At 36.4% G+C, this 23,824-nt stretch overlaps 1 protein-coding gene across 1 annotated transcript in view; it reads right to left on the bottom strand.

The window, feature by feature from the left end:
* Window positions 1-23,824, bottom strand: part of LOC577727 (spastin) — a 55,812-nt gene that overhangs the window by 16,147 nt on the left and 15,841 nt on the right. The window contains exon 4 of the mRNA XM_030999540.1: window positions 967-1,127. Within this exon, the coding sequence (XP_030855400.1) occupies window positions 967-1,127 (161 nt within the window). The remainder of the gene's footprint in view (window positions 1-966; window positions 1,128-23,824) is intronic.

The following is a 23,824-nucleotide window of genomic DNA, read 5'->3' as shown; positions in this document are numbered from 1 at the left end:
AAGAATTGAGATAGAGAGAAGATCTCTTCCGTGACTCATCCTACCCTGGACCTTTAGCATTTCAAATCCACAGAGATCAACAATTATCATCATCCATCTTGCTAATTAATTCTCATCAAGCCCCTGCTAAAGATATGCTCTCTGAGAAAGTCGCGATGTCTGTTTCTCCTAGGGTCGGGGACGCTGACTGTTGTTGACGGAAATTGAGCCATTTGGCCAGATTTCTCTTTGAAAATTCAATTTCCTCCAGGAGTTCAGCACAGGATTTAATGTTTTATTGCTTTCTACATCGAGTCTGCTTGAATGAAGTGTACTGCTCCAGAAGTATGACACTTCAATGGTTAAGTAACTTGTTTTTTCCAGCAAATTACAAAAACATTTTTCAATATGAAGTGAAAAGCTAATTGTAAACTAATATATCTTACAAATTCGTATTTAAAGGCACTGTGAAGAATACTGTCAATGTCATTGGTCACGATTTTATACTCAAGCTATACGGTCCAGCTATTGTCATAGATCTGACAACCTATCACAACATGAATTATAAGGGTTTTACAAATTTTTCTTCCTTTAATTTCATCAAATCCTAAGCCATTTCTGACCATGACAATGATACTCACCAGCTCTACTCAATTGTTACCAACTATTTAAACAAATGCTGTACTAACATTAGAAACGAAAACAAAGTAAAACAATTCAGTAATGATTTCTAGGAAATAACAAACAACTCTCAGGTTTATCATAAATTTAAGTACTTTTGTTTTTCACTTGAATGATTAATATTACTTTGAATGACTTAAAGCATGAAGTTGTAAAAGATATTAAGCTTGTAAAAAATAATAAGATATACGTTGACTATGTACAAAAGATATATGTTAAACCTTTAAATGATAAGCCTCACATAACTCAGGCTAAAGCCGATTGAAAATTTGTGTTATACCAAAAAGATATTGAATAGGTTAATACCTTAGGTTGTGATGGAACGGAGGATTCTGGAAGCGAATCTGTGCGTGGTAAATGAGGTAGACTTCTAGCAGGACTCCTGGTTTTATTGCTATTCTTGGATGATGATATACCTGTGGTTGCTTTATGAAGTAGCTTAGGAGACGCTCGATGCGAGGCTTCTCCTAGAAGAATGATAAGAAATCGATTGATTAGAATATATGGTGATGTCATGTTATTGAGTTTACACAGTCTTTTTAGACCCCCGTGAATTGTCGCTCAGGATAATATGGGTTTGAGGCTATGGAAAATGTACAATATCTATCAAATCAAAGTCGAATGTTTAGGAGGGAGGGCAGAAGAGTGGGAAGGGAAGGGAGGGGGAGGGGAAGGGGGAGGGGAAGAGGGAGGGGGAGGGAGGAAGGAAAAGTGAGTTCAGAGAGAGAACAGAAGATCGAATAATGACAGTTAGTTCTGAATGTCCAAATATGAAATTCTCTCTCTCTCTCTATCTCTCACATGATGAGTAACTTTAATAATCAAAACCATCGTACAAGAATAGTGTCAAACATCATTATACAGGAAATGAAGTAAATAACAAATATTAACAGTTGCAACTAAGCAGTACGTTTCACCTTATAAATTTGAAATAATCGTGTCCGGTAGGTTTGCAAAATAATGCAAAAATATCAAGTAAATTAAAATCAATGAATTACATAACAAATTTCTATGTGAAAGAAAATACATTTGATTTTCATTAAAATCCACTGTCATTCAGGAATAAATACAGACTTATTGTCCCCAGAAACTGGATGAGTGTGACCTGACAGCCAAGATGATATAAGCACCTAATGGCTAGGTTTCTACACCTTTACAGAAGGCTCCCATATGTGAGAATATCACACCATATCACCTGTACTCTCTCTCTCTCTCTCTCTCTCTCAAACCTGGTATATATCATAACTATACTATGATTGATCTCTGAAATCCAATATTCTTATTCTGAATATTATCCCTAGGAAGGGAAGTTAGAACTTGACTTGATCGTTAGTCTTCCCTCTCTCTCACAGACACACACACACACACACACACATGCTTGCGCCCTCTAAATCTCTCTCTTTCTAACTCTCTTACTCTCTCTCTCTCTTTCTAACTCTCTTACTCTCTCTTTCTCTCTCTCTCTCTCTACCTCTCTTACTCCCTCTCTCTCTCTTCTCCTCTCTTTCTGTATCACCTTCTCTTTCCATCTCTGTATTTCTCCCCTCATCTTTCTCTCCATCTCCCTTCTCTCATTCAAATCACCCTTTCTCTTTATATCTTGCACGATATTGACTACAAAAATGTTTTACTGTATCATTGTTCATCTACCTCTGATGATTGATGCGCCCAATGTCTCACCACTGAGTTTCTCATCAATCTCACCTTACTACCATGCTCCAACGAACAGCTTTACACCCACCCTATGAAGCAGCACCATATGCCCCGCCCATATTCTCTCCTCCTAAATCTCTCATGGTTTAATAAGCACCTAATATCTATTACGATATGCCTCGCCCCTTTCCTTCTCTTCCAGTCTTTAATAGCATCTCGTTTATCAAGGCAATGGATCTCTTATTAGCACACCACACAACATGTAGGAAGATGTTCTATCTAGTTTAGTATCCTATTCATGTTTATCAGGGTAATCGATTTGGCATTTGTGACACCTTAAATCCAAAATGCCTGCATCAAATGCATGATCAGGTACCGTTAGATATTCTCATCACGAAAGCATCCAGCAATCTCCGCTCCACCTCTTTTCAATCTTTCTCCCTCCTAGGTCGATTGGATTGACTTTATTGATGTCTTCAGCCATGCCTCTCCCTCTGTACTGTCCAATCTTTCATTCAAGCATTCTTGGCCTCAAGCTCTTCACTTCTTTAATCCAGACTGTCCAAGCCCATCACTGATAGAATTCATGGACCCCAAACTCTGGTTTGCCTAAGGATAGTGTGATCAATCTAAATCCCATTTTCACTATATCTATCATTATCACCTGCTCACCATCTATAAACATCAGCTTATCATTAAAGCACTCTGTACAAATTTTAGTAAAAAATAAAAGTGGTTGAATCATGCATGAATTCATTTTATTTCCTTAAAATTTACAGTGGAAAGCTTTAGCCCCAAAATAGTGATTTAGTGTGTAGAAAAAGATGTATCCTTTTAGAAGTATTTTCCAATTTGGAAAGGGGATAAGTCAAAATTACACTAAAACTATTATTTTTTAAGAGAATTCTTTTCTTCAATTGTTTTTATTATTTATCTCGACTTGCCAAAGAGTGGTAAAGAACAAATTTTGAAGTATTCTCCATACAGCAGGAGAAGAAAATGACATTTTGCTCTGCTTTATTCAACAGAGATTCAGTCTTCAAACAAGATTCACAAATATTAGTGCAGCTTTATCGAAACAAAAGAATGATAGTTGATGATCATCTGCACTTATGCTCCTGCCACCAATGTTTTGGTTTGTCTGCATTGAATCTCTGTTTGAATGAGAAGAGTTCACAGCTTATTGCAATCTTGACTTCCCTTGAGGCATGGACCGGAGGAGGCATGGACCGGTGACATCATCAATGCCCAACCTACTTTCATTGCACAATCAAGTGTAAACATTTATTAAGATGGAATAACTGGTCTTGTTCAGGTGAGATGGATTTAGAGGGGGGAGGGGGGGGGGGTAGGAAGAAGATACAATTGGAGTACATCATGAATTCCATATGCACTTCCAATGCACAGTCCTGTCAAGTGTAAACATTTATTAAGATGACCGGTCTTGCAATGATGAGATGGGGATATGTTGGTTTTCTTATTTTTTGAGGGGGATGGGTTGGCCAAGGAGGAGGATAGCATCGGAGTACATCACACCTCACTGCACAGTGTAAACACACCTGCACTCATTCCAATTGATGCCATCCCTTTATATCATTTCTCAAAATGCACTTAGATCCCAGTGCATTCACCCCCACTCTCTCTATCTCTCTCTCTCTTTCTCTCTCTCTCTCTCGTCATGGTTACAGATGTGGTTGAATCTTTACTCTACTCTGTTTGACAGCTTGTGTATATTTACATTCAATCTCCATATTGTAGGAATGATACTCCTTTCATGCATAGTTAAAGCACTTATTGGAGAATGAGCATTTGCTTTAAGTCAATGTAAATCAAAAATGTATAAAGCGAGTTGGGACTCTTAAGCCTCCTACAGATAAGAAACGGCAAACCGCAGCCGTTTTTCAACGATAACATAAAGTGTATTACGCTTCACAAAAAGTGTGTAATATACTTCACATTTCTGTTCAGAACTCAGTGAATATGCTTAGCACCTTCATTGCGAACACTTGCCATTCATATACATGAAAAAGGTAAAAGTTCTTTTGGCAGCAGCTTACCACGTCATATATGAATGAGATTTTTAGTATTTCATATTATTTATTTCAATGAAATAAACTTTTGGTCTAAATTTCTATTAAAGACCTACCATTAAAAAAAAAACTTTAAACAAAACTTTAAACAAAAAAAAACATATAGAGCCAAACGAAAGTGATGACTATGTTCACAGGGTATTTCTGTTTATATTTTGGGGGGTATTTTGATAGTAAGATTACTAAAGCACCACACCCGCCCCCTAATCCCTTATTCATCCTTTATGTCTCAAGCAATTTAGAATGTTGAGAGATCTTCTTCAGTATGACGAAGCAGACTTGTGTCTTACAGGTAGTAGGTTCTAATCTTCAGTAGATCACAGATGAATGTACCACTACCATGGGTCAAGGTCACATGAATTATAAGGGCATGAAGTCATTCTATAGTTCCATTACTTTCTTCTTCTTAATCTCTCTTCCTTTTTATTCAATATGAAGAATGAAGGATGAAAGATAAAGGAAGGATGAAGGATGAAGGAAGTAATCACCCAGTGGTAATGTTTATCAAATACAGCAAAGCCTCCGATATCCCAAATGCCACTGAAAAATTTCAGATAAGGCCAGTCCTCATCAGCTCGAGTTTGCCAAATAACCCGCTATTTTCCCGAAGCTTGAAATTACGTATTCACCAGACCGATACGCTCATCGCAAAAAAGCTTGAAAAATAAACCCGACATTGGCGCTTGCGCACTTCAGAGACTGACTGTACGATCAGTGCACGGATTTCAAATTTTACCCGCACTGTAAAACACGTTTTAAAGTACAGCCGTCAACGGTAGACCACACAAGCTATACACATAAGCAAACTCAAGCTGATGAAGACAGGCCTAAAGAGAGATTGTTCTGAAAATAAAATGCTATAAATATCCTGAGATGATCCCTTGCTCTGTTGCCCTCCCATGGCAAGGATTAATCAATTAGCATGGCGAGCCTCTTCCTCACCCGTACTCTTTACCCAACACTTTGTGGATTAGGAGTTCAGGAAGGCCTTAGCAACTTAAACCACAGTATCGTGAACCTAAAAATAATATCCATAAGCGGCTATCTGCTATGAAGAATGAAAAAAAGATGCTATAATTGCACTAATAATACGTATTAAAGGACATTGACTTGTAAGCTACCTGTTTTCTTGCTTTTAGTTTTACAAAGTATTTCCTTACATGGTAAATAACATGATGCACCAAGACCTAAATATCTTGTGAGAAAGGAGGTAGCTTTTGTGCAAATGTACCTATCCAAATATGCTTCAAAACATTGTTAAGTGATAAACTATTTATTTTGTCTTTGCTTTCCAAAGTGTTTTTAAGTGCTCCAGAAACAATTCTTTAAACCAATTGTTTGTATCTGAGGTGACTTCATGCTTTCAGAAAAATGTTATGGCAAGCATGCTACAAAAATGCCCAAAATGTGGTTTTAAAAAGGCATTTACTTTTACAAATTAAAATGTGTGTGTAAACATAGAGCAACAAGACAGAGAAAATCAAATCAACCTCTCGTGCTAATTTGCTTCAAACCCTAACTCCTTTCAAGCACCTTCTTGGTCCCTCCACTTGTGGGATCTACTTATAAATAAGAGCGTAATCTCTAAACACAATTTCAGTTGATAAGTATCTCTCCTCCCACTGAAAAACGCTTGAGTGAGATGGAAGTTCAAGATTGCATAATTCAGTTTGCGTTCCTCGCTGGAGATGAAGATCTCGTTTCAAGGTCCATGGGGGAATCTCATGGAGTTGATTTACACTCAACATTGAAAACATCCAATATGTTGGGTATCCCAGGAGTAAGGTATGTTTATACCAAGATGTTTATCAGAGAGGTCATTCATCTGACAGGAATATGTCTTTATTTCCCTGACTATTGAATATAAATTGTGATTCATGAAGGAATGCAATGAATATTCATGAGGTGAGATCTTGATACAATCTTCAATAAGACAGCCCTGTTCAATGCAGGCAACCTTGGATGTAGGGTGCATACAAAGAAGTAGAATATGGGTATTCTTTATATCCATGGAGAAGAAGAAATACTATACTATTAACCATATGCTTCAGCACCTATTGCTCTGGAGTCAAATCCTGATGCTCACCCAAATTCCTAATTTAACCCTCAACCCACCACTATGCCAAACATAAGTAAACCCTTTAGACCTACAAGTGACACAAACCCAATTCTAACCCCATCTTAACCCTAAATCTTTCACACAGATATTTTCATTGAACAAAAATATGGCCGATATTGTCAGTACATCACAATTATAAGCATGCCTGAAATCTCCTGTGCCACCCCCTCCCCTTTCAAATTGACACAAATGCAGAGAGAGGGAGAAAAACAAGAGAGAGAGAAAGAGAGAGATAGAGAAGAGAGACACAGGGGAGGACGAGAACTTCTAGACAGAGTCCATTGAGGGCTTTCCTCATACCATTTCCTGAGAATATGAAACCTACTAGGTATGATTAATGAATTTTTAGCCACCAGTAGGCTATCCAAGCAAGCCTTTCCTTTTGCCTATGAACCTGGCTAGCGAGGGAACCGACAGTTGTCCCTCAGGCATCCCTCAGGCAATGGCAATGATTCATAACCTGTACCGCTTGTGTTTCATTTAGAACAATAGTTGCGGGGTGAAGGGGAAGCGATGGGATCGTAGAGCGCCAGGCATGGGAGAGTATGCCTTCATTGCCTCAGACAGAAACCCAAGAAGGGAAGATTGAATTCAGGCTGAAGATTCATTTGAAGTTTTCCTTATGAGACCAATGATACAATATTACTTTACTAACCTTTAGTTATTACTCTAATGCAAAATATTGTCCATCTCTCTCTTATTTTCAGATACAAAAACAGAGATTCTCAAATTCATAACCATTTTCCAGATGTCTCATCTAACAAAAGAAACATTGTTAGCTTCTTGTGGATTTCAGTGAAAAGTAACTTTATAATATCTTAAATAAGTAAAAAGGTTTTCCACCTCTCAAATAAAAGTTATTGAAAATGGGACTAAATACTTTTATATAAATTTAATGAATTGTGTTTTTTATGTTGCATTCATTGGCATGTTCTGAAAGAGAATGCATATATTCCCATAATGAAAAAAGTGTTGCCAATTTGATGTCATTATTCATATTCTAATCATACCCCAGACCGTACGAAATAGAAGCCAGGTTACATTGATTCATGCTCTAAGCATGATATCTTGTTTCTGTTTCTATAAGATTTATTATTGAAGCACCTCACATTGGATCAATAGAACAACATGTTTTCAGCTTTAGTTGCATGGTTCGAGTACAAATCATTTGGCCTACAAGCATTCAAACTAGATGTAATCATTCATGGATGCTACTTCATGTGTTTAGAAAGGGGTCCTCAAATAAACTTGAGTAACATGATACAAATGAAACCAGAGGCCATATGAGAAGTAGAAAAATAGAGATTACTCCATGAAATATCATTATATGTTACCACATTTTTGAAACAACACTATTCCAATATAACAGATATACTAGTACTCCATTCACCCAAGTCCATCTATTTTTATCTAACGTGAGATTTGATAAAAGGGAATATAAATGTCAAGAATATTGCTAAAACAAAAACAACATAAGTGCACATCTACGTTGTTTTTGCAAGAACCGAATTCAACCAAACATATGCCTTCAGCAGCAGGGGGAAATGGGTAAGCACATATGTAGTGATTATTTTGTAATGTAATCCGACAGATTAGATACAAACACGACCTCCTCTATTCTGTGAATCTCGCATGATGAAATTCTCAAATTTGCCCAAGCTCATCTTACTTCCCCTCCATTTCCTGCGATTGATCTCACATTGACTCATACGCCGGACTACGTATGCTTCAGCTGGATTCTCGAACGTATCTTGGTCATAGAAACAGAGTCAAATTCTCTTCATCTTTGTGTGACGTTTGCAAAGAAGTGACGTCAAGGCTTGGGACAAGACAGGGGAAGAAAGCTAAAAAGCTATAGAGGGAAAACAATTTGATCATGCAAATGGTTGCGGTAAGGATTGAGAGCAGAAATCACTATGACAATTCTTGGATCAGGATGCAAGGTGCAAAGGAAAAGAAATTGGGAAAGTAATATAGATATTATTCACCAACATTATACCTGTTACAATTCATTTGTGTTGCCATCACTATCTCCTATGAGTAATAAATTGTCACTTATTGTATTTGAAAGAGAGAGAGAGAGAGAGAGAGACAGAGAGACAGAGAGAGACTGACAGAGAGACAGACAGATAAAGAGAGACAGGGCGCTAGAGAGTAGAGACTTTCTTATATTTCATAAGGTTTCAGACCTTGTTTCACATAAACCTATAATTCTCAAAATCTTCTGTGATGTCCTAATCTACATTCAAACCTTTCTTGCTCATAAAAAACAATAACAAATATAAATCATAGACGTTTATGATTCATTACCACATCCAGTGTATCGTGTAATAGATACAAAATGGATTATATTGATTCCAATCACACAAGTGTATCTAATCTTTCACTTATAAATCTTGATTGAATGCCAAATATCACCATAATGTGGTTTTGTGTCAATACATCAGTTTCTCTTTAATGTTGGGATTTTGTGGGTTCCTTTTCCTTCTACCCCTGATTTTTCATACTGAAACTGTGGGTGATACAGGCTTCAAAATAAAGTATTTAATGTATTTCCATTATCATCTCTAGTAAGCAGAAACCATTTTATTTTTACACAAATTGAAGTGTATCTCATATTGTATTCTGTGTACTGTGATATCCAATCAACTCAATCCCTTAATGAACATTAATGAACATTATAATCATAAATGTATTCACTGATCAGGTTTTTTATAAGAAGTAACGATAATTCTAACATTAAAACTCAAATTGACCTTGTTTTAGACCCTTTATATACATTTACTACCCCGCTATGCATGAATAAAACACATATCGAGAGCTTAAAGCCTATTCATAACAAATGCCCTCTCATGTTAAATGCATGGAAGTACAGGTGGCTATCATAAGCACACCTTGCTAGCTCCTCCCCCTCAATCATTAATCCATGGTTAACACATCCTCTCCTATCAACAATATATCGCTCCTTAGAGACAGAAGGGCATTAACTCATATTCTTTGACACAGAGTTTATGCCCTTTTGGCATGTCCCTGCATTACATATTCATCCTATACCATTCTTGAGGATCCCTACTCACAGCATAGGAATGAAGTTATAGTACTAATGGAATTTTCGAAATTGACCAAGAAAAATGGCCAGACAAACAGAAAGAACTCAACCCATTAAATATCAGAATGACATTGAAATATCTTTATCAGGGAAGAATCTGTATCACCTATCTTTAGCATGAGATATAATAAAGCTGTGATTCTTCATTAATTTGTAAGCTGAGCCAGATTTTTTTTTAAGTCGTTGGTAGATGGTTGGGTTGGATCTTCCACTCCTACTCCTTCTACTCCTTCAACCTTTTCACTCTGTTAACTTGACTAACTTTTGGCAGGCAAGATATAATCTTGAATAAGGTACAGCACAGCCATAATGGCCAGTTTTTCCCCCTTATATCAAAGAAAATGTTACCATACAAACATTTCAAGTTCACAGAGATATACATGAGAACCATTCATGCTCATGTCAATATGTCATTCACAAAAACAAAAAACTTGCTCCCAGACACACATGAGGTACACGTTTCTAGTATCGTCCTGTTGCTACTTGGCATGCACAGCTTCCTCTTTAAAAGAAATCTCTTCAATGGAAATGAATTGATTGCTTCAAACTTGGAATAGCGAGAGCATTCGGGGTAGAGCACCTGCTATTCATTCATTAGAGGTCTGTAGGGATATCAACAGTAACAGCAGTCTATGTATTCTTTTTCAATAGTCAACAGTTTCTGATACGACCCGTTCTCTGGAGGGCCCCTCTGATCGAGAATGACCTGAAAGCTCTGTTACATTAGTGCCAATCTTATGGCTAACATTGAGGGTCTCTTAGGTACAGTATGGCTGCGTTCATGCTTAAATTTTGAAGGCAGAATGAGCGATCTGAAACGCTCATCGTAAACGCTCATCGTGATCGCAGTTCCACGATGTAGTGTTCATGCTTACTTCTCTGGCTCATCCAGGCAATTCTCCTTGTGTGGCCTTAATTGGTCTTCCAGCTGGATTCGCAAACCTTCACTGTGCATGCTACGTAGACCCACTAGAGGTCAGTGCGTTGACCCCATTTAAACGCGTTTACAAATTGTAAACGCATCTTTTTGTGAGTTTACGATCGGCGATCGTGATCGCCGTTTTTCGGTGATTCTACAAAAGTAAGCTAAGACGCAACCGTGTTTTAAACTAAACGCGTAACAGATGCCTGATTCTGGCCGTCAAAATCAAGCATGAACGCGCCCTATGTCACATCCTTTTCACACAGACTTTTGGGTTGCTTGGGATTTTGAGGTTATCAACTTAATCACTTTTTAGTAATCTGTTATTAAACATTGGTCATACCATCTCTGATTAGTCTTAAATGAATGATGGCTTTGTGACAGCTATGTAACAAATCATACAACTATACAAATCACTGCATTTTTGTATCTGATTGAAATTTTACAGACAAGATTTCAAGTTTTCAATGCCTTTCATCCAGTTTGATCACGTTGCATGTCAAACTATTTCATGTTATACAGTACTACATAGCCAAGAAGGAATCTATATCCGTGTATCTATATGTGACTCAACACACAACATTTCATAATATGAATTGTGGCTGCCTATGGATCTGAAATATGTCTACCGCATACGAGTACCAAGAAACATGCTCCCAATGCCAAATCATTCAAAATAAAACAAGTTCAAGACATATTCAAGTCATGAGCAAAGAAAAATCATCCTTAATAATATATATTTCATTTATATTCAACCAAAAATGATTACTTGTAAGTCAGGTAGGAAAATGTACTAGTTTAGTTAGAAATAGGAAAATGTACTAGTTTTGTTAGAAATAAGACAATCATTGATTCCATATGGTGAAGCCACTGCTGATTAGAGTCAAAGGAAAAACTGGGCATGGTACCAGCCCAAGTCTGCTCATCACAATGCACAAACCTGAGGCAAACTTGACTCAAGTCTCTCTTGAATGACTTTGAAAGGCTGGCACTTCTTACCGAGTGACTTGGTGAGAGCCCATGCATTTCCTTCATTTGTATGCCAGTTCAAGTAGGCAATGATGTAAAATGCCCCTGGGAGATATACAGAGATATTGATTGACATGACATTAAAACAGTGACTGGCAATGAAATTGTCAATTTAAATGGACAAGAAATCATCAATTACCTACTAGGGCCTAAAATTAACAGGAGCCCAGTGCAAATGAGCCCCCCCCCCCCCTCCTTCCCCAATTTTAACTCAAGCCCCCCCCCCCCCCCCCCCCCCCCAAAAAAAAAAAAAAAAAAATTGTTGAACTTTAAATAGAAATTAAGAGGACACAAAATGTTGCATGTTGTATATGTAGTCAAAAATATACAAAGCTGTGAATAGTTAAAAATCATGAAGTCAGAATATGACATGAAACATCTGCTCCCTGTAAGCGCAGGTGGATCAAGAGAAGGGGGCAGAAGGCAGGAACCCGCCCCTTTCTATATTAAACCAGCTCTCATTGCATAAAGAATGCACCTTTAAGATTTTGTTCTTCACCCCTTCTTTTAAAATATTTAAAGTTTTTAATAAACTCACTAACAAATACCATGGACATGGTGTTTGCCCTGCTGGAACCTGTTGCCCCCCCCCCCCCTCCCCCCACGAGTCAAGATTCTGGAACCGCCACTGATGCATAAGTACCTCCTTCTAATGCAAGGGGTTGTACATGTTCAAAGTGATACAGTGTGTAGTGAAAGAAGCTTTCATTGATTGCTTCAATTAAAATAGATAACAGATACATCAATGTAGGTCAAAATTGCCATCTACCCTATAGACTTGATGAAAGAAGGTTGGATGGCACTTCACGGAGCAACCCACCTGTCGCATAATTTAAGAAGCCCAATTTATAAAATCAATTCTCCCTGTTAGCTACAGTACAAGGTGGAGCCGTTCACCTGGGTTAACTTCAATGAGTCAGAGACAAGTTAGAGTCTAATCAACTTGTGAGAACCAGGCCAATGACAGGTGCGTTCCCACTTCTTAATCTTATATTATACCAAGGAACATGGTTGGTTGTATAAATTGCTCTGATTATATCTTTACAGCAACAAATCTATGACTTTTTACTCTATATAAATCATAGTCTATAGCTTGACTATATGAACTTTGATTGGACCATGTTTGAAAGGTCAAGCTTTCATGGACATTGTACTAACAAGATATGCAGTGGTTCAGTTTCTCTGATCATATAGAATTCATAAATATTTGTGACATAATTGGTATCAAACAAACATCCACAAAACTCCTTTTACGTGACAAGTATAAATTAATTATGTTCTTGATTTAACTGAAAAAGTGGATGTTTTTATCCCAGATGGATGTGAAAGGTCCTAACGTATCGAGTACTCTGACCTGATATCAGATATCAGTTGAAGTCCTTCTGAGTACTCCGAGAGGTGAGAGGGGAACCCTTCACTGACCACTCTCATTAATATGGAATTGAGCTTCAAACAAGAATACAAAACCCTTCACCTACAAACTTGCCCTACCTAGGCTAGGATTCTAAGCACAAAGAAATAATTTGTTTCTGCTACTGTAACAAGCAAACAAAACCATTCAGCTACTTTCTTAACCTAACTGGCCCCTGGATTCAAAGAATATACTTATCCTTCTTCTAATTCTACCTCCCCTAATACATTACCTTAACTAGGCTTGCCATTGTTTTCAAGCATACAGTCCTCATTTTTATAATTTTCTCCTACTCCAACTGAGTTTGACACAAACTACTCTCATAAGCCAAGCTACATGTAAGCTATTAATTTCTCCTTTTTCTATTACGACAAAGCTTGAAAAAGAAATACATAACTCATTGGATTCAAAGCACACAGAGTTTTTTTTTTACTACTACTATCTTATCCTATCTAAACTTGATATTAAACATCAACACGAACTAGCACTTCATCTCGGTTTTGAACCAAGGACCTTCACTTTCAAGTCCACTGCTCTGCGAATAATCCATCGCCTTTCCTCACTATCTGGCGGACTTGTTATTCAAAGCAAATACAGCAAAGATTTCTAAAGCTGGGGTAATTACATTCTATAATACATAAGAGATATATAATCAAACCACTGTCAACAGGACTGTCCGATTTATGAATACTTTGATCTCCTTTCTGACCAATTCTGGGCATACATACATATCCACAGCAGATATGAACTGATAAACTACTCTATGAATATCTAATATGTATTCATGACAGCTTTCTTCCTTCAGGGCATCATATATATTTACTTCTCATCACAAGTATCTAGGTTATATTTTCACTGGATACCATTAAAAAACAAAACTGTCTTAGAATCCATCAATATCCATTTCACAGGTCTTGCTGGATGAAAATTGGAAGTTGGCTGAATTGCTTTCCTTTTTATTTGCTCTGCATTCATGCTAAAAAGTAGATTTGTTCAACAAATCAATGCTGTCAATCAACGGGTGTATTAGATGTTCAAAGTGACATAGAAGCAGGTCTTGATATTTTCCTGAGTCATAGATGTATCTTGACATTAAGAATGGGATTGTTAGAAGGAGCGAGACAAGTCAACTCTTAGAAATATAAGAAAATTAGAGGGAAAAAAGCTGAAAACATGCAGACAGGTGCAGAGAAAAAACGGAAACAACTAAAAGATACTCACAAAAAAAACATATGACCTAGAAATACAGATAGAGAAAGTAAGAAACAGAAAGAAAGAAAATTACCACATTCCATTATCTTTCTTTCACAATAAAAAATACTTCATACATACATACAAGAGACACGATCTACACTATTGGGACTGATTATTTTTAGCATATGGGAAAGGTCCCACTCCTAACAAATAGAAATGAAAGGTTGAGGAGTGATGCTTGACCATCCATTATCAATGGGATTGCCGCTGCCCTGGTCAACGCTATTTCCTCATACCAGAGCGGAGGCTAACAAGGAAAAGGTGATTTAGCGGCGCATTGCAAATGAGGTAGCTATAGGCCTTAGGGAAATACGTGTAGTGCATTGCCAAATCTTCCCCCTGTGTAAAGTGCATATATGTATGTAGATGTAACACAGAACAGGTTTAGTACCCTATTAGTTAGACTGATGTATCATTTATGGGTAGTATGGGTACTATAATGCTGCCCAGCATTCTTTTTATGACATGAAATGTGTTTATTGCTCCTTTCACTGGTGTGGGGGTGTGATGAATTTAAAAGCTGAAGAAAAAATCGAATAAAACTATCGGCGCTTTATTATGATTACTTTTTCTCATTTGAAGATGTCTGTAATATAACATAAAATGACCTCAGGACAATAGAGAGTTCCAGCAAAAGAAATAAGATGGAGAAGGTAGAGACCTATTTCACAAAAAAGAAAGATGTCGCATTGATTTACAAAGAAAGGAGAGAGATTTGAAGGCTGGGATAACCTTCTTTGCTTGCAGTGATGATGTCATAAAGGTGTGAGAAAAATAAAATACTTCCCATGTTTGCGTAAATCTTCCCCAAACGAGAGAGTCACAAACTTAATTCTGCATGAATGATTTCATCCATCTACTAGGTGTGTTCCCTTCCTATACACAAGGTCATTCACACAAAGCAATTAGTGAAATTCCAAAAAATTACTGTTTTAACAGGGATCAGAATGGTCAGCTTTCTTATTGTTCATGAACTACTCAAATCTCACTAATTAGTTTCACTAATTGATCAAACAAATAGTGCATTTGTGTGAATGATCCAGACTATATTGCCTTGTGCTCTGTGTAAACACAAAGGGCTTGGTGTTAACAACCTAGATTGGCAGAAGAGAAATTTACCAATAGATATATCTCTTTTTTTTTTAACAAGTGAAAACGAGTGAAAATAATGTAAAATGGGATTTAAACTGCGCAATCTCATTTTTGTGTAGTGTGTGAATGGGACTAATGTCTGACCTCACCTCAAATCGAGATGAAATGGTGTGGAAACTAAGCAACCACTGTCAAGAAAATGTCAATAAAAGGGTGCTTCCTTGGGGCTTCCCTAGAGAGGAGAATCTGGACAAATTTGAGTTGATGGGAAAGTCAATTCAAATGCAGTAGTGTACCTCAGGTTGAGTGTGGTATGGATGTGGAATGAATACTAATAGTTCTAATTATGTGGACCACTGGTGTGATGTATGGATGAGATAACAGTAAAATGCTGGAGCTGTATTCATCACATCTTTCAAGATGAAAGTGAATAGAATTGTTACTTTGATATTGAATAAGAAAGATTGACATCGACCTACACAGATTTCTTGCACTTAAAATTCAAATGTTGAGCAAGGTGCTACAATGTATCATAAGAGGTAAAAGAAAACAAACAAGATAAGTAACATATTCAAAAGACACTGTATGTACCTGCATTTTACCCCCAAAATGCAAATATTTCCAACATTGCTAAAACAAAACATGCAAAACAAATCATAATGACAAACTTTGCTTCACATGTGCTATTTTTACCATTGAAGTTTGTATAAAGGCACAATATGAAAATCAGTTTCAGAAACTTAAAAAATTAATGGAATGAAAAAAATGGTTCAGGTATTACAATCTAAAATATCACTTGAACATTAGAGAATAACAGTTCAGTATTTTACTACCTAGTACATAAAATGTTTACCTTTGAATTGGAAAAAAACGTTTATTAATGTGTTTATGTGCAAACATACTTTATGAATAATGCATTTAGAAGATATCTTACATTTTCCTTCTCCCCCGAGAGGGATTTTAAGTGCGGTATCGATGTCATGTTTCATTGGTCTAAGATGAATCATAAATCTGACTAGCCGCTCAAGTAAAAAGCAACCTAAATGGAGTATCCTAGCAACTAATAGCAATCTCATCAATAAAATTGCTCCATTTTTCTTTTTAGAAACATGTGACAGCAATAGCATAGCACTCAGACATTTCTGAACTAGGTTAGTCTTAAAGCATGCTTTTCATTTTCCTTTTCAAAATTGATTTTTCAAATCATTTTTCACAGGTAAGTATTTCTGATAAAAAGTTTAAGAATGGACAAAAATTAAAGCACCAAGGTTTGTAGCTTTTTCATTATTTAATATATATTATTAATTTATGGTCTTTATATAATTTTGTCTGCCTACAATTGAATACAAAACAAGGCACAGTCAGTCAGTCAAGGACAGCTCACATATTTCTAACACGAATGCATCTAAAATCTCGCTAAATCTCAGTTCTTCTTTCATTCTTGAAAGATATCAAGTCAATCCCAGGTAACTTTGGTTTGAATACACCTTCCAATTCCATATGATAATGAGGCTCCAGAGAGTTTCAAGTCTCTTCTAAAATGTCAAGTTACCATGACAACTCAATAGATTATGCATGAGATAATGTAGATTGATCTTGGTTGTTTGTGCACTGGGAATGCAGCTTTTAAGGACGGTTTCTTTCTTCAGTTGTTCACTGCTGGCATTGAGGGAATATCAAGTTTCTCACCTCAACCGTCTGTACCTCGCTATTACAGCAAAGGTGGATACAAATCATCATTCAAAGGATCTAGCTGTCTAACTTGATAAACATTTGAATTGAATTTGAGGTGATGAAATGAGCTGCTGAATTCTGTGAACGTCTATTGGTCACATCAGAATAGAAATAATTTTATGAGGGCAATTCTGCAACATTTAGCCCTCCACTTTAAACAAGTTTACCATGGTGAAATAGAAACTGCCAGTCTGCCACACTCTTTAAACAGTTCCAACCATTTTCTTTACCAAAGAAAAAAGATTATTCAGCCCTAACTCTGTTTTCATTTATAGGAACTATAAAAAGAAAAAAAAAGGAAAAAACAAACAGCTCCCAATATATGCATATCTTACATCATTCATCAAGATTATTGTAGCAATTATCACTGTTCAGAACATTATCTTCTGAAGATCTGAACACATTGATTCTAAGGGAAGTTGTACATGGTCAAAAGATGTTTTAAAAAATCTCCTAGTAGAATCTTACTGATAGCCTATTTCCCTGCCTATTAAATGTTAATGTCCAGAAATTTAAATTGGAACTTGCTTGGATCTTTCATGGTAATACATAACCAGGGTTCCAATTAAATACTGACAGTGAAGGAAAAGAGTAAGAATGAAATGCATGAGCATACTGAGGAGCTGTGAGTCAAACTTATGTAGAAATGTCAAAATGGTGCCTCAAGAAAAAACCATACCATTAATAAAACAAAAACCTTACAAAAAAAAACATGAGCAGTTTTTCGAGCAAATATTCCCATTTTAATACCAAATTTGTTATTGGCCTTTCATGTCGAGTACAGACAGGCTCCCACAAAATCTAATAAAAATAAAATCACTTCAACCATCAAGCCAGCCATGTCCATATGAAATTCAGAACAGGTCCTTAATTCTTACATGGAATTTCAATCTCTGGTCATCCTGGCATGGCACAGCCCTCACCTGCACTTATGGTTATGAGATTCATGAGAAAATGCCATTTTGAGGCGGACAACGACTCCTTGGCTAGTCGATGGTGACCTAGTTCCCTCGATGCTTCAATTTCTCTCTCTGGGTATCTCAAGAGTGGAATTCAAAATGCTTTCCTGTGTAAATACTAATACTTTTCTGATGAAAGCTGTGCGTAAGGCCTCATAAGGTTTGAGGATCTAGGATTTTCACAATTTCCTCTGAATTTCAAAAAGATACACATTTCATTGCAATAATCACGTCTGATGAAGAGTAGGATTTATATCTGATCAACATTTTGCAATTCATCATGAGAGAATCGTTTTCATTCTGATGATTATCTGTTTTATATCCTATGGCCTTCATGAAACAATTTGAGGCTTCTGTTCAGCCTCAGATATCATTCTGCTTAAAATTCTGATAGGCCTATGTGAACATTTAGATATATATTCTTACTGCTTATATAATTCTCTTCTCTCTTGATTTGGCATAATAATTTAAAGTCAAAGGATATATTTATTTGTTATTTACTGTCATACAAATAACTAGAATAACAAGCACAAACCAGTCATGAAAATATATTCTCAGAAACTGGATGTAAATGCAATTAAAACATTTTAATTCTAAGTAGGTTTCATATACTTCGAATTGTATTTGAAGAAAACATAAGCAAGCATAAGAGTCATATTTCTATTTATAATTTGAACATAACAAGTAATATTTTGGTTTAAAAATGTTTCATACAAATATGTTTCATCCAGCATTAAAGAGTTGATTCATGCCCAATAAAAGAGAATATATCAAGGGTTCAGTGACACAAAGACGTAATTCCATATTTTGCCAAAATGAGTATTTGATATTAAAATGTTCAGAAAAATTTGGGCTTTCCAGAAAACACAAAGACTTAACTGCACCCAACACAGTGAAACATAAATTAAACTCTTTAAGGCCAAAGTGCTCAGTGACACATACACCACTTTTTCTCAAAATGGCCAAAATGGAATTACGTCTTTGTGTCACTGACCCCTCAATATACTGTTCCTTTAAAATTATTGCTATGACAGCATTTTAAGCTTGATGTTGAATTCTCTAGAAGTATTTTTACCAGGTCTCTTAGATTACAGCAATAATAAACATTCATCAGCCGCAGAGCACACACATTCATTCTAATCAATACCTGTCAATCAAACTACTAATGTCTGTACTTAGCGCATGAATCATTGGTTGTAACACTTCATTAGTAGTATGCCAATGCATCTTTACTCACTGTGTGATGCTTTCTATACCTGCATGTATTTGTGTGTAACTGGTGTAGTATCATCAGGTTTACTTTGATTTCAGTTGAAAACTGACTAAAATATGGACAAGACTATGTGGCACTCCTCAAGTTTTCAGAAAATGTCTTCTTTATAAATACATATACTCACAATGCTAAGCCAACTATAATGACTTTTGCATCCTACTGGGCACCCATTTAATACCTGGTGGGGAGTGGCAACAGTTTATATGAACACCTTGCCAAAGGATGTTAGTGCTGTACCCTGTACCTTGTGATCTATAATCCGGTGACTTATCTACTAGACCACACCTCTCGGGACATTGTCTGTTTACGCACTATATTCAGTTTCAATTCACTTGGAATTGCATAACTATTTTACAGGTAATATATTCAAGTGAAAATGCACCAGGCCTGTAAACAAATTGTGATAATTAATGTCAAATTATCATGTGTATCATGAATCCAAAAGGAATGAACAGCACTTTGTCAAGATTTACACATAATATTTTCTTCTAAAGAAAAAAATTAGGATTTTCTTTCATTTATTTATTTTTTGCACAGGGGAGATTTTCAAACCCTGTCAGAATATATTCCAACCTAACAGATCTACAGATAGGCATATTCCATGTAAACACAATTGAGTAGATGGATGTTCCGTCAATCAATATTCTGTTAGTCACACCCCACTCGTTCATGAATGTGTAAACTGAGTGAATCAGAGGGAATGATACAAACTAGATCATGCTTTCCATCAACTACTGTCAGCACTCATGATCTCAAAGCTTATTTAGGTCCCAAGATTGTAAACTGTGGATGTTCTGATCCTCAATTCACATGAGTCTATTTTACCAATATCCATCTCCATCAGTAAATTGATTGCTTTTTTTCTTCATTTTTGCTTTGATTAGCTTTATTTTGAGAGATTTACTGCAAAACATGATCATTAAACTACCTAGATATATATGCATGTATATATTATATGTATCTAAAAAACATGCCTAGCTAATATGATGAATTAATTAAAAGGTGAAAACAAACAAGTTCTTCAGAATATCAGCAGTACTCCAACATTGCAATAGATTTGATTAATATGACAAATTCTTACACCACCAATGATGCTTCCTGCAACATCCAGTTTAAACAATGTACTTGTATGAGTTCAGATACAAACAACTTGGGGTGAAATAACAGATAATTAAATAAACAAGATATGAAACTTTAAAAATTGTTCCAAATGAAATCAAATTATTGACTGAGCCTAAAAAATACAACAACAGTCCTGGTAATAGATTTTGTAAGCATTTCTAAGTAAACTTGTAAAAGAACAAATAACAAATATATTTTATGAAATCTTTCTATTGTTTTTTACATATATCCCACACTGTGTATTGCAAGAGTGGTGATAAATACCGCTACACTGATTTCTGGTCCAGCTATTTATCGCTCGGGGGATTATCATCCACCCTAACGACATCAAGTAGGTCTTCTTAGCTTCCTAAGGCAACCATTGACCCATTATTGAGTTGTCTCTATTTTAATTGACAGTTGCGCCTGACCTAATTGAATAATTCATACGATAATAATGAAATATCATTCCCCAGTGTCTATAGCTGGGAGATTGGTCAACAAGTGAAGGTTTGAGTGACTCAGACAGAGAGGGTGACGAAAACAGAGGGGAGAGGGTGAGGGAGAGGGGAGAGGTTAAGAGAGAAGGAGATTGATCGGAAAGGGAGAGAGGGGGAGGAGCAACATTTCGTGAGCAAAAAATACATACCAGTGCTTCTTCGTAATGCATTGTGGTGTAGTGGATACAGAAAATAAGAAGTCAACATCTTACACAAAAGAGCATCCAAAATCATTAATCTATTAAACTCAATCACAACAAAGAGAAGAAAGAAATAAAATAATGTAAATTGAGACAAGAAAAAACAAGGGAAATGTTATTTATAGAAATGAACGGGGGGAAGGGAGCAAGAGAGAGCAAGAGAGAGGAAGGGGGAGGGAGGAAGGTACAGAGTGGGAGTGAGAGAAAGAGAGAGAGAGAAGAGATATAGAGAGAGAGAGTGAGAGAGGGAGAGAGAGAGAGGAGAAATCGAGAGAGAGAGAGAGAGGTCCCTAATGGAATCTAAAGTGAGCTACATGCTACAAACAGCTTACCCTGGGATATAGTGTGTGATAAAATGCAAATAAAGGTTCTTGTTAATTAGACCATACTGCAGGCCTCCCTCTCCACACTGGTAACCATATTTAATTCATTATCTCTGTACCACTATCCAACTCCTATACCTTCACAATACAAAACCAGACATCCAATTTTCCATGATTGACAAACCGAGTAAGAAAATTATCTGTTGATCCCATCGATATCAGCTCATCAAAAAAGCACTGCTAGAGGACAATGACTTTTGGTTAACTGAAATATAATTGAACAGCTTAGTTTGATGTAATCCAGGGAAATAAAAATGCAATTCAAATAACAAAAGCAATTGGAAATAAATGTTTTGTTTATTTATTTCCATTTTGGGCAGGTTAATGATCTATACATTCAACTTGAAACAATCGGTGAGATTGCTAAATTTCATGTTTAGATTTTTATTGTATGGTATGAATATCCTACGTCAACATTCCATGTAATTCTGCTACTGTACATTTAAACAAGTCATGTAATTTTTTATAATTTGATTCCCAGGGGTGTATAGAATGATATGATCTTCTAGAAAATTCACTTGTCATTTTACTGAATTAAGTTGTTAATCAAACATTAACTTGACAAAAGTATCATACTACACTGTGAATCAGACGACTCTTCTAAAATGAGGATAAGGTGGTAGACAACTCTAAAAAATAGGCATATTTAAGGGATAAACTTCCTGTATCGATGTAAAGGTGGTTCTTTAATATTTCCATCTGACAGTGAGACACATATCCTTAGGATGTCATGTTTCATCAAACAGCATCTTATTTGAAGTTTCTTATTTGTCTGTGACATCTACAGCATGTACCTGGAGGGCTGGGGGTACACTAAAAGCACTGTAAATAGACACTGCCGGAATCCAGTCAATGTACGACTGGTATTGACGGTAATGTACCCTCACCATGTCCCCATGGACATATCCCTGCCTTGTTTAAACAGAGAAACAGCACCAGTATTGACATCAACCTGGTATGAATCATGACTAAAATGATATTAACATTGGAGGTACAGGTACACTCTGACTATCCTATTCTGGTATCTTACCCATGCCACACAGCTACATGTAACCGATTCCAAACCAAATCATAAACGACAAAATCTCATTACTATTTTGTTCAGTCTATTTGGGTATGATGTCGGTCTCTGGGGTTTTATCAGGTCTAAAATGACTAAAATGATATTATCACTTCAGATACAGGTACACAGTCACTCTCATATTATAGTATGATACCCCAGTCACATCACCAAACCAATCCCCAACTGACCAATGACCAACAAAAATCTCGGCTATCGTTGCATTTGGGGTAATGTTATTTCATGTTTGGTCTCTTATCAGTCTGCTGCTGGTCTCCTTGGTGTGACTGTATTATCATGAATAAAATGGAGAAAAGCTTGCATTCTCATAAGTGCATCATTTAAATACAGCAGAGGGGTGTAATGTGGTGAATGTTTTTGGCAAGATATCTGCTAAGTTTACATTATGGATACGCTCTGAGTGAGAAACAGAAGGAACTTAAAGTCGATGGTATGATAATTACTGAACACCTTTCTGCTTCTAAGCCATTGATAAGCTGATCTTCTGACTCATGTCTTTTGATACCTTTAGGATTTTAACTCTATTCACCTTTCTCTCTCTCTCTCTCTTCTATCTCTCTCTTCTTCTCCTTCTCTCTCTCTCTCTCTCTCTCTACCTTTCTCTTTCTCTTTCTCTTTCTTTTTCTCTCACTCTCACTCACTCTCTCTTTATCTCTCTTTAGGATAAGATGATCTAATATGTCTACCCAAATATGATTTCCATTTGAAGTATTAACTGGGGAATGACATCACCCCTCTCCCACCAAACCAAACCAAGTTCATACATAGCTCAAGACCTAAGGCCTTGGACATGATTTACCCCAATCAACAAACAGCATATTCATACAGAACTGAAATTTGTGGGGTCTATTGTAATGAAATGACTTGTCAGTGATGAATCATACCCTTTCTCCCTCCAAACAAGAACCTGGTCCATTGTCTTTCAATCTATATCTCACTGCAAACACTCTAAGGGTTATCCCTCTCTACAATTCAACGTCTGCTACCATGAACAATGAATACTGTGCGGTAATAACCAGTCGCTATGGTAACCGTGTTTGGATCCATATTCAGCCAGGGTAGCGTAATATGAGAAAGAGGTGAGATATAATGTTGCAATGTTAGAATGCACACATTGATTCACTGTGTCTGGTAAACAGTGTGTGAAATAAAACGAATAGATGCAATTACCTAGCAGCTATACTCAGTTTTCCGTGTATATTTTCCTCACACTGTCTTTCATTTATTTGAGTCTAAATGCAGACTGCATCTTTG

This window comes from Strongylocentrotus purpuratus, unplaced genomic scaffold, assembly GCF_000002235.5.
Source record: "Strongylocentrotus purpuratus isolate Spur 01 unplaced genomic scaffold, Spur_5.0 spur5_scaffold_5, whole genome shotgun sequence".
Classification (NCBI taxonomy): Eukaryota; Metazoa; Echinodermata; class Echinoidea; order Camarodonta; family Strongylocentrotidae; genus Strongylocentrotus; species Strongylocentrotus purpuratus.
Note: the sequence above shows the minus strand (reverse complement) of the source record. Positions and strands in the feature narration are given on the sequence as shown.